At 40.1% G+C, this 16185-nt stretch overlaps 1 protein-coding gene across 1 annotated transcript; it reads right to left on the minus strand.

The window, feature by feature from the left end:
• Positions 1-587: 587 nt before the first annotated feature.
• On the minus strand, positions 588-10161 carry LOC141907542 (uncharacterized). Its single transcript, XM_074797220.1, has 10 exons — positions 10041-10161; positions 9015-9288; positions 8531-8610; positions 7963-8081; positions 7815-7868; positions 7628-7725; positions 5199-7219; positions 4501-4690; positions 3869-3967; positions 588-3105 (listed from the first exon to the last, which is right to left on the minus strand). Exons 2-10 carry the CDS (start codon positions 9227-9229, stop codon positions 2775-2777), a joined length of 3207 nt encoding a protein of 1068 aa, XP_074653321.1. The 5' UTR covers positions 9230-9288; positions 10041-10161; the 3' UTR covers positions 588-2774.
• Positions 10162-16185: the final 6024 nt, after the last annotated feature.

Genomic DNA, 16185 nt, shown 5'->3' on the forward strand with positions numbered 1-16185 from the left:
TTGTAACTGACTGATTTTTTGGTCCCCTAAAGGTCATTGTAACGAGTATCAATTGTCAAAGGCTGTGTATCCAGGAACAGGTGATGTCTTCAGCTATCTTAAGATGCTGGAAGTCATGTAGAGAGAATCCCACAATTATAACGAAAAAGTCCGAAAATGAAACTTCGAGATACTGTAGTTTATTTCAACGTTTCGACGATTTCCTAATAGTCATCTTCAGGAATAAGGGTATAGGATATAGTCGAAACGTTGAAATAAACTACAGTATCTCGAAGTTTCATTTTCGTTATAATTGTGGGATTCTCTCTACATCGCGTCAACACGGATATAGTGTTCTATCAATCGTGATGCTGGAAGTCAATTTAGCGGAGGGGTTGGCACATGATTGGTACAACTGCTCATCCACCAATGAGTTCAGACGATAATGAGCCGAGAAGTTTAGATAACTAGGAGTGAAGTGTTTGCCCTAGTCTGTAACCTATTAAAACACTGGAGAGGTAATTAATGAACGGGATGTCATGTGAAATCAACAGTCACGTAATTCTCTAAAAAAAAACCATTAACAAGACTGCCATTTGTTAGGGTATTTACATTTTCACTTGTTTTTATTTTTGAATATACAAACGGCTCATACATTACATAACACAGGATTCCAGTCGCCTCGTTTAACATACCCCTAAAATACGCAGTGTCCAAATGTTTCGTATGTTTTTCAGAGGAGGGGATTAAGATTGATGAAATTTTGTACAAAATTTATATGAAGGAATCTGCGAGTCGAATCATCGCCCGACCCATGAACAGAATCGCTGGTTTAATAAAATCTATCTACGGTAGAACCAAACATAAAATATGATCCAAATGTTAAAATCCGATAAATCTCTCACTCTATATTTCAACCCGAACTCGATGAAACTTTCCAGTTCCAGAAGAAGCTGGAACAGAAAAGCTAAAGGGGTCATTCATAGATTATCCTAGAGTCCATGGGGTAATGAAGAGGTTACTTCACCCGATTAAGGTTAAAATTGCGTACTGGAACATATTGGGGAAGCAGGTTTGATCAACAACAAATCTGCGTACATACTTTAACTTATGAATGATCCCAAACTGTGACATTGAGACCAAAACATTCAACATTTTACTCAGGAATTTCCATTCAAAAACACATGCACATAAACTTTACACATAAATTTGTTCTATTTCAAAATGGCTGCAAGTCTAAGGCAGGTTTCGATTGGTCTCAAACAATTCCGCAATCATTGGTTTCAACCAGAATACGTTCTCCCCATCGGTCGCGAGAAAGTACCTGGTAAGTAATCTGGAATAGCTCATCGTCTGAAACCGGAATTACTACGTTCAATCAAAACCTGCCTAAAAATACTTATACACAATGAGTTGACAGCAAATAAACGATGACATTACATAGTATACAATCAGTTAGACATATATAGACAATAAACAAATCATTCAAACAATCAATAGCAAATTAACAGAACACCCTTTCATAACCATCCCCCCCCCGCGTCAGCCCCAGCTATTCACATACTCAATTTGATCGATTGTCATTTTGTACAAGAAAAGTATATTTAAATAAATGCAGTATTTGAGACAAACTGATTTTTTTTTTCATTTGGCTCCAAAAATACACTGATCTTAAACGATAAGCGCACAAAAGAGTGGCGTCAATGGTCTAAAGGTTTGTAATCAAAATACAATAATAATGAAACATCAACTTACTGTAACAGTGTTCTTCTCTGCAAAGGCTTTTGATTAAAGGGGTGCGGGCACCTGTTATTTTCACATCTATCCCTCTGATAATCAACCTTCATGTCAAAGATTCTGCCCAAACCGTTCATTACGAGTTGATAAAATTGGTTTGATAAGTAATGAATTAATCCGAAAGATTGCACCTAGATTAAGCTATGTTTTTGAGGCAACTCACACTCCTTACATTACCAATAGCATTGCAACTGTGTCATCGGTAGGTAAAACTTAAAATGAATGTTATACAGCCGCTCTAAAAACCCAGCGTACACTGGTACAATTCAATCGAAGTTAATCATGGCAATAAAACTTTAAATATCCTGATAGCGAGAAAGCGGTTTAATCATAAAAGTTTATAGGCTAAAATAACTCGCAACATTTACAAGAACGCCGACATAGACAATACTGTACATGACTTCAATCGGAGTACTTACAACATAAATCATGAATTATTACTTATTGATAGCTGTAGGTAGTTTGTAGTAGGAGTTTGTTGCAAGTCCCGGGAAATATTGCTTATTTACAGTGATTCTACAACTTTGTGGACTGGTTGTACAGTTCGTAAGACAAAAACTCGATCGACAAATGCAGAAATGGGAACAAATACCACGAAAAATGCGTAAATCCAGATATTTCATGCAAATTTGCAAAATAATACAGAATCAACTGAATAAGGGGGCCATGCATAAGGTAAGTACGTGTAATTGGGCATAACTGCCAGTACTGAAAGGGTTAACAGATGCTTCATCTAGCAAACATTAAAAATGGAGTGTTCCTTTATAGAAGAAACATCTCTTATTGCCAATGAGCAAAACCCACACTTGATGATTTAACAATCTAAACTTCATCATCAGAGAAATAAAAATAACAAATGATGATGAAGTTTAGTCAAAACTTAAACTGTCAGAATGAATTATTGTGGGTTTTGCTCATTAACTGTGAATACCGAGATAATCATCAGTCTCTATCGGTTATCTCTTATTGCCACTTATTTGTTTATGAATCATTCTCAATCAACACCTGCGATAGAACAGAACGTACGGAGTACAATTACTAGCAGACGATAACAACTCTTTGAACTGTTGCTGCGTGTACGCGTGCACCATAGTGTCATCGCATTCGAGCCATTTATCGACGAGACTCGAATTCATCAACATCAGTTTCGTTTCGCCGTTGTGATCGGTCATCAATTGTTCGGTGGCGACGTCGTTACCGTCGCCCTGACCGTGCTCGGCGGGCGGGTTATCGAACGCGGTCCGATCGGCGGGCATCTTCACGTACGCCGTGTAGTGACCGGCGGATAGAGTTACGCCACAATGCATTATCATTCCATACAGTTCATACCTGCAAGTAGAAATAACAGGGAAATGCTTAAAACACTCAGTATAATGATTACTGGTAGTACTAAAATCTATCTACAATAGAACCATGTTATAATCGATAATCAACATAAAAAGTGATCCAAATGTTAAAATCTGATTAATCTCACTGTACATTTACATATCTCTCACCCCAAACTATCAATGAAACCTTTTCCAAGCACATTTTAATAATTACCATGATAATAATAATTAAGTCCGTAAATTTTTATAGATTTGTTACAGCCACATGCTCTCTCCTCGTGACTACGCCTCTAATGGTGGTCAAACTCAATAAGCTATTCCCATGACGATCCGTCAAAGTTCTTAAATCCACCAATTATTATTTAATGTCTCTCCAACACTTGCTCAAAATCACGTTACATGCATAACATAAATCGCGCCTTCTTCATCTTTAGATATGTTCACCAGTGCACGAAATATTGGCACAGATCAGGACTGAGTCAAATTTGGCCCATGCCTAATTAGAGAGCGTTCACATGCTAAACACTCACTCGTTACTTAACAATGCTCAAAAAAAGCGCAAAGTGATCAGGGCTAATAGCTAACATTTTCATCATTCTAACAAAGGGGAAAATGCCTCGCTATGTTAATGTTTATACAAAGACAATATTTGAAAACTTGTAACATCTAAATACAGTACTGCTGATACATCTAATTAGAGTACTAATCTAGTACTGCTGATACCGGAACTTCTAAATACCGGTAATAGGATAGGATTGACTCACCAGTGTTGATTACAAGGCTGCACGCATTTAGCGCTGAAGCATGAAAAGTCGAACGGAATTATCACTTGGTCGTTGATTTTGGAAAGACCGCCGAAAAGACTGCAAAAAAGTATATAAAGTATTATACAATGCCTCGCCGAATATCGTTATCAAGAAGAGGAAGACATTCGCAATGTGTCACGAATAAAGACATAATACATCATCAGTTTAGTTTCACCGTTGTGATCAGTCATGTTGACGTCTACAGCAAATTTCAAAACTTGTTCATGTTTTCAAAAATTTCGATCGTTTCATATTGGGTGGGTTTGATTCTCATGGTTTTAAGAGTACGCTTTCAGATATTTCAATCATATAAGACGAGAAGATACACAATATCCGTGTATGATGAAAACGAGAGAAATCCCACAATAACGAAGCCAAGATTGAAAAATTCTATATCAGAATGATTATATTCGAGGAGCAACGTTTCGGCTAATAACTGTTAGCCATCATCAGGCATACCTCATCAACGTTGCTCCTCAAATATAGTCATTCTGATATAGATTTTTTCAATCTTGGCTTCGTTATTGTGGGATTTCTCTCGAATCCAATCATGTAGTATTAAATTAGTTATTCGGGTTTTTCTTTCTTACCCTGAAGTCGCTTTGAAACGTTTCAAGTGGAAAGTCAACACGTCCGGCATCGTCATGTAATGCAGCGAGCGTTCGGCTTCGCAAAGATGTTGACAGGTATCACAGTAATAACGATTGTCATCTCGTAACCTCTCCACTTCCGACATAGCGTTCAACATCCACGAGGTCGGCTTTTTATCCGTATCAATATCTGTATCGTATAAAACATCTACAATTCATTATAGACCGTTCCATAGCAATAACTACAGACTTATCATTGTTCATTACATGGTTGTTACAAATCGGGCAATCAGATATTGCTTGATGTTTCCCTAACCCTCGACCAAAAATGTCCCTGATTAAGATATCCTCAGTGGGGGTTGTTTCTTCTCAAGATTATTAAACTTATATCAAGATTATCACTTATTAAATTCTAGTGCTTCTCATCACCGGCAAGGACAAGACTCCAAATAATTCTAATTCCTCTACTTTTCCTTGTTTCTCAAGAAGAGTCAGAATTCCCTGATTTTCTCTGCAGGGAAAAATTATACCAAAATTCCCTGATTTATCATCCAGAAAAATTACTAGTGGTCCAAGGAACATACACTGCAGAAACCTACGACCTTAAAACTAACCACAATCAAAGCTATTAAACACCTCCTGGAGTAGGCTAAAAATGGGAATCCCCTGATTTTACCAGAACCCGATCAAATACTCACCAAATTCGGAATCATCCTCCTCGTTTTCCTTGTCATCTTCGTCTCCATCGTTTCGTATTCTGACGGGAATTCCGATATCCTGAAAGTTCTCGTTACGCGACGTACAACTTTCACATTCGAGGCACTTCGTTTTCAGAGTCATCTCTCCCTGGAAGATCTCCTCGACGACGTGAACGCGTTTCTCGTCGTATTCGCTCTGCAGCGTCGTCTGCTTGTGCAGCGTCGCCGAGATTTCCGGATATTTCCGAGCGACGTCGGAATCCTCGAGTTTACGCAGGCAGACGACGGGCGTTCGAGCGCCGTTCATCGCGTCGTGTTTCAAACGTTCAGCAGTTGATTCGCTATGATTAACGTCGTCCACGGTTACGACCCCTCGTCGCTGTTCCGAGTCGTTGAACAGAATCTTTCGCGCCGATGAATTCGGTTTCGTAAAACTGTGATTTAATTTCGCTTGTCGTAACGGCGTTTTACGAATAGTTTTTGACGCCGAAGCCGTCAGTCGTTTATTCGTCGTCTCGACCGTCGATTCTAACGCGTTCGTATCACTGGCGGTGGCGCCACCGCAGTTATTCATCAATCCAATGCACTCTTTATTGCCACCGCGTACTTTAATCGATTTATCTGCGCTGTGATCGACGGTGGATGGTTTCGTGACCCTCGCGCCGCGTACACCTAAACGCTTACAGGGCGTCGTCGCTTCCGCCGTGAAATACGACTTGATTCCCTGCGTCTGCGCCGATGAAGTTTCCGGCGACGATTTTCGTTTCGATTTCGCTGAGTTGTTGCCGATTTTGTCGTCGGTATTAATGGCGGCGGCGGGGTCGCCGGATGAGACCGTGCGTCGTCTACGCCGTCGCTTGTCGGCCCGTCCATCGTCCAGCTCCGCGCTACCGTCGTTAGATCGTTTACGAGGATTACGCGACGATACGGCGCCGGTTGAACCACCGCCGCGTGAACTACGACGTAACGTTTTCGCGACCGGAATCAGAATCGACGGCGCCGATCGAGTTTTACTCGAGTTCTTCACGAGTTCATCGTCCGAATAAACCGCACTGATCGGAGTAACCGAACGTCGCGGTCTTAACGACTTCATCGTATTCGCTCCGTCGTCATCTGTTTCCGCATCCGAACCCGCGTTTTTAGTCATACTGACAGAACTTTTCGACGGTCTATAAGCGTGGATTGATCTACGCGGACTCACGCAGCCCTCGGTTCTGTTCGACATGATTCGCTCCCAGACATCGTCCTCCGGTGTCGATCGCCTCGACTGGCGTTTACTGTACGTTTGAGAGCACGGTCGCACCGGTCTGACCGGTGACTCGCGACACATCGGTCGATCAGCCTCGCACGCCTCGGCGGCCTGCGGAATCATCGGCTCACTGTCGAATCCATCCACCCGGTCCACCGGCGCGGTCGCGTGGATCGAAATCGGTTTCTTCAAATCGGTTGAGACGTAACAATCATTTTTAATCGTCGCCGGTTGCAACTGATCGAAATATCGCGTATTTGGTGCGTGCTTCTTACTCAATAAACTATCATCATCGTCATCATCATCGACTTCGATATCTTCCTCCTTCATATCATCAAAATTTTCCTCCTTTTTCGCTTCATCCTTCACCCGGATCACCGGAGTGCTATCGCTTTCTATTTTCGGGGACCATTTTTTCTCCTGGTCCTCTTTAACTTCTTCTTTGACTCCGAGCTCTTCGATTTTTTCGTCGATCTGTACGGAATATTTGTTCGGAGAGGTTGGCAGACGTCTGCCTTGCATCGTCGGAGACAGTTTACACGGACTGACGTCACTGGCGCCGCGAGAAGGTGATGAGGTGTCCTCCTGTTTAACGACGGCGTGGTGCAACTCGACCGGAATGTTCTGATTGATTTGCAGGTCTTCTAATCCGGGCATTTGACGCTTTTCGGCGACAAGATTTTTCGCGGAATCTTCAACATAACACAGAACACAACGAAGCAATTCTTGAGCATCGTGCTGTAAATTACCTTCAAACATTGGATTCAATAATCTGAAAACAAACACGAAACACTTATTTGAAATCTACTGTTTCACATACATTTAGAAACAAAAACATCCAAACCCACTTCAATCAAAGAATCTACAATCAGGTTCCACCTATAGTCCGATATCAGACAAGCCACTGAAAGTTTCACACAATATTTTGATGGCGAAACTTTGAAAATTCCACCGCAGTGCGATGTATAACGGACCATACCGCTTTATTACATCTACACCACAGTGCAGTGTATAATGAAAATACCCTGTTCCGCGATTTATCGCAAGTTACCAGTACTAATCATTAGCAATGTTTGACAGATGTCATCTTTCAGTAGAGATTATAATCATCGGTAAGTCACATGGATACACCGCACCACAGGGTACACGCGTAAACCTACTGAAAAGCGAATAAATTCACCTGATACAATCTAGTACTTCATAAGGTCTAACGGCGAGAGAATCCAAATCAGCGCCCGGTTGGTAAGACTTCTCGACACTTTTCATATCCGAAAACAGCTAAAAATAACAATAAACACCTTTGAATGATGAACAACTAAAACTTTCCTGACTAAATTCAAAACGTAAATCTAAACGATGACACAGACCTTCCCCAATCCAGTAACCAGTTTCCATTCTGTTGACATTTTTTCGTCGTTACCCTTCAGAATAAAATAAATCAACCTTCAAATATCGACATAGGACGTACTAACCCGAATAAGTATTGTACAGCTAGCTAGAAGCGTTGATACATACCTGTTGTTTTCTTGCTTCATTGAAGAACTGCAACTCTTTAGATAAGTAGTGAATTCCTCTTACAAAACGCGGAGTATAGCGAAGAATCTGAATGACACTGTTCAGAAAACATGTGTTACCTGAAACAATACATCATTATTAGTAGAATAATCCATTTCCATAATAAACCTTCATCAAGAAGTCAGAATAGAGTTATTCAACATTTCAACTATATACTTATTATAAGTGCTAGTGTAGTCCTAAACTACTAGCTCAATGAAACATTCTGGGGGCAGTTGCTCAAAAGTTGGTTAAAGATAACCGGCCGTTAAATACCATAGTAACAATGAAATTTCAATTGTCACCATATCAACTATCCACTGGTTAACTCTAACCAACTTTTGAGCAACCGGACTCTATTTCTTCATTGTTAGTGTGAGATTTTATATCATTGTTACAACACGGACTCAAGACAATGTTTCAACAATGGTTACCCAGTTCTACCTGATTAAAACATTTGATTCTAGGGTCCAAACATTGAGAAAGAATTAATATCAATCTGGACAGTAAACCTCTGATCGATACTTACCCATATTGACGAGAGAAGCAACCGCCGCCAATTTAGGCTTATCAACTTCCGATTCTTGATAGGCATCAGCACACGCATCACTTCAATAAATATAGAAAGTCAAAATCAGTCGGACTGAATTCAAACAAGTATTTCGTCCGAAATTGGACACTTCTCGTTAATGATGAGCACTGAAATAATTTGCTAGGGTTCAAAGTCGTACGGCTGACGCAAAAGTAAACATTTTCATAGTAAAATAAGCACTTTGGTAAGGCATAAGTAACACTTTATTATCTAACCCTTTCAGTGCATCTACACTGCAGTGCGGTGACGTGACATTACTAGTACACCGCATTGACGTGTACTGATGTTATTGAATTAATACTGAAGTGGCGTGAAAAAATGCCATTGTATTTTCAAAAGATCACGGGAAAACTGCGACGGGAGCACCGCGTGCTCCTTGTGTCCCGTTTTGATCCGCCCCTGCACAGGAATTAGAACTTACAACTTTTCAGAGCAATCTCCGTTTATCGGTTGTTCTTCCTCGTTTTCTTTCTTCGCCGTCTCCTCGGTGATTTCTGTCTTCACGGTATCCGTTGTTTCTTTTTTCGGTTTGATATTTTTTTTATTTGCCGCCGATGATTTAAGAGACAGCCTCGATCGTTTGACAACAGGCGGATCATCGACCTCTGACGTAGCTTCTTTATTGTTAACCGTCATTATTTTATCGTCTGTCAAATTTTGTCAATCCACATTTATTCACAGCGTCACTGACTCAACTAAAAAATAAATATACAAATGAAGTCATGAATTGCAGAAAATATGCGTAAAGTTATGTTGGACATTCTTTTCAAATAATCCACGCACCCGTCGCACCTCACCCAATGGTCCAAACCAATTCAATTCAATACAGTTTTATTGCTACCGAGTAATAACGTAGGATAGAAATGGCAATAAATACAAACGTGAACAAATCAGAGACAAATTGATTAAACATAGAGACAAATACAAATATTCACTTAAGTCAAAGCATGCATTAAAAACAGAACAAATACTGGAGAATCGCGTGATACTGAGGGTTATCAAAAGGTCAATAATGAAACCAAAAATAATTTTAGCAATTTTTATGTCCATATTGACATTCAAATTTGACACCTCTTTTTTAGGGGGTGGGGGGGGGGTGGGGCATCAAGATTTTGATTAAAAAAAAGAGGAACAATCGTGAATCACTCTAACATGAGAAATTTTATGAAATAAGTGAGGGCAGTCGTCCTCAGCTTCAAACCAGTCCACTCCACACAGACAGCGGAAGGCTATTCTACACAGTACTGTACAGCCAGCCCATTGAGCCAGCTTCCAAAAATTCCAGATAGATAGAGACACACTTTGACTTTTGACACACACTATACACTTATTACACTACAACAGTACTACAGCCTATACAGGACAGGAGGCAGGCATCATCAAGCGCAGGGGGACAGTGTCCATTCCCCACACCATCGTTCGGCCTCGTAATCTAAACTACACTTACCCTCGCAGTCTTTAGAAAACAAGACAGCTTTTACAGTTCAATTCTTTTTCGCTGTGACGATGATTATTTGATGATTTTCTATTTGCCCGGTGCAACAGGAAATGAAAATATCAAATACGGACGCGTTTAAATGACGGACGGCTCCAACAATTTCCGACCCGACTCACACGGGTGAACTCTCCACTTCCCTGTTGCCAACTAGACTCAGCCACGGCACGCTCCGGTTATTTCCACAACCCGTCGGTAAACCCTCGCTTCCCTGTGCCTCTTTGCGGCGCGGGTTTCGAATTGGGTTTCGTTTCGTTTTTTACTACGACATAAATACTTTCCCATCCATTATGTGTTATCTACGCGTGTTCCTAGTTACTCAGTGCTGCCTGTCACTCCCCCGACAACTCATGAAATGCCTGATCGGCTAGAACACGCCTGGCGTCATTCTTATGGTCGGTGTAGCCTCATCTAGGCCGATTTCGGAGACCAGGGGGGCCGACCAGATGCCAGTTTCTGAAAAAATATTCTGTGAAATAACCCCCCATCAAAATTGAATTTCTTTTTATATCGATCCATCTACGGCCTTGCATTACTCTTCTACGGCTGCCGGGCAGCATTATTGATGATTCGCATGCGCGAGATTATAACCACCGAGTAGATTCGTTCACAACACTGTCTACCATGATAGTCGCCGGGTCCAATAACTTTCCCATGGCGACTATGGTTACCGAGTTAGGGATGGCAATTAGCGATAAAACGACTTTTGTCTGGTGGTGAATAGAGAGAAAAACTATAAGGCGGGATTATCGGTGCACGAATCGAGACGAAAAAAAAATTCATCGATGAAAATCAACCTAGTATTTTCTTCATTCAGACGAAGCCGTGTTTAATCAACCAAATTGAATATTTGAATTAGACGTCGGGTCTATTTCTGCACGGCGATATTCTGCTTCGAAATTTCACCTTCGTTTCTTTTTTTGATAGGGATTAGAGTCCCTATAATGTGCGGCTTGGTTACTTATTTGGTGTCCCCCACACCTGCTCGAAACGACGCCGTAGGGGGTTTGATTTTGAAATCGAAAATTACGGTACAGCTATACGGTAATCGCGTGGTCGGTCGAATTTGCAGAAAGTTGTTTTTGTTAAATCGAAGTACATATTCGGACAAATCAGTTCCGTTCTTTTTTAACGATCTGCTTTCCAGCCTGAACCGGCAAGCGAACTGAGTGGAATTTATTCTTGTTGGCTGCTTAATTTCATACATCGAGATAGACGATGTTTTGAGGTCATAATATATCATCATTTCGGTAAATGTACAAATTATCGATATATATATTTCGAGTCGCTAAATTCGATGTCGTTAAACCATCTCAGCGAAGATTGTGTACTGGAAATAGCAAAACCATTCGTCGTAAAATAAAGATATTGTTCTTGATGTCTGGCTTTTGGATTGATCTATGTTTAACAGACGAGAGACGGCTTAATAAACGCCTGTCTCGGTTTATTATTAATCAAATTATCGGACAAGGTATACACCAGGCAGACGGTAACTGTCGCAGATGATGACGTCCCACTACCACAAACCAAATGCTTGTATTACGCTCAATAAATATTTACTATCGTTGAACCCCCGTTGCCCCTGTCCCAATGATGAATTTCAGCAAATATAAAAACGGTCAATAAATACTACGGGTATATATATACATAATGTTACGATCAAGTATACAAGATGGGCGACCGGATGATATTGAGATTAGGTGTTGATGTTCTAGTTGGTTTACCACGGTATATATATTAACACCTAATCTCAATACACTATCCGACCGCCACCCGTCTTGTAAACATAATCGTAGCATTACCGGTTGGGAAGTACATTTACAATATGTGTGTTACTTATTCATAACCGCACTTATCATTAATTTCAAATATAGAATTTTCCAGTTTCAGCCTTTATATTCAATTGAAATTGGGCTGAAATACCGTCTCATCTCGTTTATAGGAGCCCTACCTCCTTCTCGATATAAAGCTTGATTAGATTTTTACAGCGCTTGAAAATTCGATCAATTCGTATTCGACTTTGTCTGATTCCAGGAATCGGGGACTTATTTAATTTAACAGTTGCATTAGCATTGTTTACGACTTTCAAACCACCGCAGGACTTTTTCAATACGGTTACACTATACATCTGAAACGAAGTTTACCCCCGACCTTCGAACGACGGTGGTGTAGTATAAAGTCGATAAATCACTTTTTCGATTCGAAATATTTCAAGTCGTTAATCATCATACCGTTAAATTCCATCGCGGTAGTATAACTGAATGGGAGCCTGGGATCCAGAAACGTTTTTGCTGAAGTCGTGGCTGAAGACTAGCGCGAGCGCAACAATAACATTAGTTGCCTAAGCGACATCAGAGATGTGGACTATACGACGCAAATGGTTAAAAGAGACGACGAGGATGTACTGATAGTTTGCCATTCGTGGGTCTTTCATTGTCTTGAGTACGCGAACTTGATAGAGTTATCGACGCGCGTAAAACAAAGGCGATGATCCATATTTAAACAAACCGACAAACGACCGCAATCTGTAATCGTACAGTTCGATCGAATTCGCGCAATAACGACAGACAGGGTTTCACGAAGGTGAAGATAGTGTCGGTCTAACGATACGACTCGGTCTAACGATACGACACGGACACGATGCAACAAATGGGACATCATTGTTCGCAAGGGCGATGGATATGTGTATATTTGATGACGAATTACTACGAAAGGAATTTCTCGCAATGACCAACTGGATACGTTATTAAAAAGATCAGGTAGGTTGAAAAATATATTTAGATTATTTTATTTCCTCCATATAATATGAAATAATTTATCATCTTTTTCCGGGTTTTTCCTTTTTTTCTAATTTTCATTTTGCGCGCGATGTTCTGTTACTAGAAGTAAGTGATATCGTGAATTAACGTGAATTAAACCTATTTTAAACCCGGATTCATCACATTGAAAGCGATAAGGGTTCGTCCTTTATGTAGAAGAGGCGCTGGTCACATTCACCATTAGTAAGACGCTATATCCATGTTGAAACGATAATATGAAGAGAATCCTGCTATGACAACGAAAGAAAATAAACGTCGAATAAACTACTAGCTGAAGGAAACATTTTCGGACTTCATTTTTTTCCGTTATTATCGTGGGATTCTCTTTTTGTAAATGGTCATATTATAATATAAGACAGTTCCGCTTCAATTCAAAATAGGGGCACTTAAAAAAGATTTACTGAGAAAAATATTGAATATATGAATGTAACAAGACACTTTTCCATGGCAACAAACTGCATGCTCGAAACAGAGCAGTGAAAACCTCTTAAATTGTCATGTGGTCATGAAATAAAGTTGAAAGTGCTAAATTGGCAGCAATGCTATCACGTTACTGCGTGCAAAATTATGAAAATGCGCACTGAGATATCACCATATATTTGCTCCGGCTTGTAGATGCTCAAATTACACCAGTAGAAATGAATTATTCACAAATATATCAGTGAAAAAGCTCAGTTAGCATTTCAAGTGTTTTACAGGGAGCAGATTCGTTTGAAATGGGTACATGGACTGTAGTTGATGAAAGACTTAGTTTCTGTGATTTGTAATCAATAATTACATTTTTTTCTAATGATAAATACGCCATCCAACGATAGAAACCAGGGACAAGTCCATAGAACAATACGAGAAGTCAATAAAAATGCGATTGCCATTATTGAATCATAAATAATTCTGTTTTTTGACAGTAAAATCTGGATCATTCGAGAGTTTTACACACAGAAAGCTTTGACAAATGGCTGCCATTTCCTTTTCCGTTCGCTCGAAAACGCACGTTTTGTTGTTTATTCGAATGGGACACACACACGAACGTTTCTCTGGATATTATTCGAGCAGCTTCAGGTATAGCTGCCAGCTATATCTACCTTCGCAGTGACAATAATAGTCGGTAGAACAGGTGAAAGCGTCTTTTGAAATGGCTCGTAATTCCAGTCTATCGGCTTCTTAATGTAACCTGACACCTAGTCGTACTGACTTCCTGGTAACATCGACTCGTCGTCACGATACCAGCGTGCGCGACATTGTTTCTTTTTGTTAGCGTTCTTTCATCGTTACGAGACAGATTTGTGGAAAGATTCTGAATTGAACGTTCTATACTTGTCGGCTCTACTTTGTTCATGTTTCAGTTCACTCACCCGATGAAGGTGCTATTGTCTTGGGACACACTGCGAGTTATTTCTACGAGAATAAACATTGCGAAGTACAAAGCATGTTATGATTGACTTTGTAACTCAATCACGATTGGTAGAACACTATATCCGTGTTGACGCGATGAGGAGAGAATCCCACAATGATAATAAAAAGTCCGAAAATGAAACTTCGAGATAGTAGTTTATTTCAACGTTTCGACTATATCCTAATAGTCATCTTCAGGAATAATGAGATACTACAGAAATTATGAGATATATATATACAATCCAGAGACAAAGAGACTAATTCAAGTAATCAGAGATGATACGAACAGTCTTTGATATAGTCGAAACGTTGAAATAAACTACTATCTCGAAGTTTCATTTTCGGACTTTTTATTATCGTTGTGGGATTCTCTCCTCATTTAGTAACTCAATCCTTGGAATATTTGTGCTTTTTATTTCTTATTTTCCTACAACAGTAACCTGTTGGTTGCTATTCGCCATTTTAACATAATAGTCTGAAAGAAGGTCAGTCTGGAGAACCACTCCTGCAGCTAGCTGCCTTTCAGCCACTTCAAACCGATGTCACTCCCGTCTCGGAAAGTGGTGACAAAACACGCCGATTCGATACGACGTGTTTCGAGGGTGCTACTATAAATCTCTAGAAAAAAATCCCCGTGCATTCTCGACGACTGAACGGTGTGTTAAATGGCACCATTAGTAATCATCCGGCGACGCGTAAAAACATAACGGGGAAAATCTATATAACCTTGTTGCGTAGCTACTAGCTGGAGGTCCTACTGTCCAATGAAAGATTTTACACGATAATTTCATCAAATATTATGCAGAACTAAATTTCAAAAAGCTACTAATTAAGTGCTGTCCATGGAGATTTCTTGAAATATACACTAGTGGTTAGAAACTTCTGGTAGGGCGATGTCTAGTAATCAAATCCACAGGAAATCCTGCTTATGGGCGCTAGGCCAGCATCTTAGCTACGCATTTTTCGCCCCACATACCCGACAAAACTTTTGAAATAATCAAACCGTTAGAAAGAAGGGGTATTCCAGTACAGGTATGTTCGGTACATCCGAGCCGAATATTGATGGGAATCCCCCACCGTGTTTGGTACCCTTACTCCATCCAAAAAAATGGCCAGGGAATCCACTATTTCTTTATCAATCTGTCTCTGATGACCAATGGATTTCATACCTTGCAGTAATAAGCTGACATTTATGAAAGACCTCTATTTCATTCCAAGTACTATTTTTGGGGTCCGGCCGTACGCATCTTGAAGCTACTAACCTAATTGTGGTCTGATGTCTGATTTCCGCACTATAGTCCCGATTAACTGAGATTTGGTTTCATAGTTCGACTATAGTAACCAAAGGTCGCCCAGGCTTTCGATTCAAGAGGTCATTGGTTCGAATCTTTTTTTGATTCTTAAGTTTATTGATAGGTGGTATTTCATTGAATAAATCCCATGTTTTATTTTTGAATAGGAGATGAAGATGCCTTTTAGTGGAATAAAAAAAACTTCCTTGACTCCAAGACTGCATTTGGAATAACATTTGCATTTTGCATTCGTCGTATTTACTCAGTTAGCCGATATTTGGCGGTGACGTTGTAGGAGTCGTTATCTCCAGTTAGAATATTGGAATGATCTGTAGTTGGTTGATTATGATTAGAAGGAATTCAAGAACAATCTGCTAGACATTTTCGAAATCACGTTTTTCAATTTGTACCCGGTATTCATACATTCTACGCCATTCATCTTTTCCGAGGGGATTTATAATGTCGGGTAAATTTGCTTATCCTAGGAAGCTGTAACGGTCTCGCATATCCGAAATACTGTAGTAAATCGTAAATTCAGCGTCCGTCGCTCGACTGAAAACGTTGCCTCCAGACGAAATGTTTCGATGTTTATGT

This window comes from Tubulanus polymorphus, chromosome 6 (genome assembly GCF_964204645.1).
Source record: "Tubulanus polymorphus chromosome 6, tnTubPoly1.2, whole genome shotgun sequence".
Taxonomy (NCBI): Eukaryota; Metazoa; Nemertea; class Palaeonemertea; order Tubulaniformes; family Tubulanidae; genus Tubulanus; species Tubulanus polymorphus.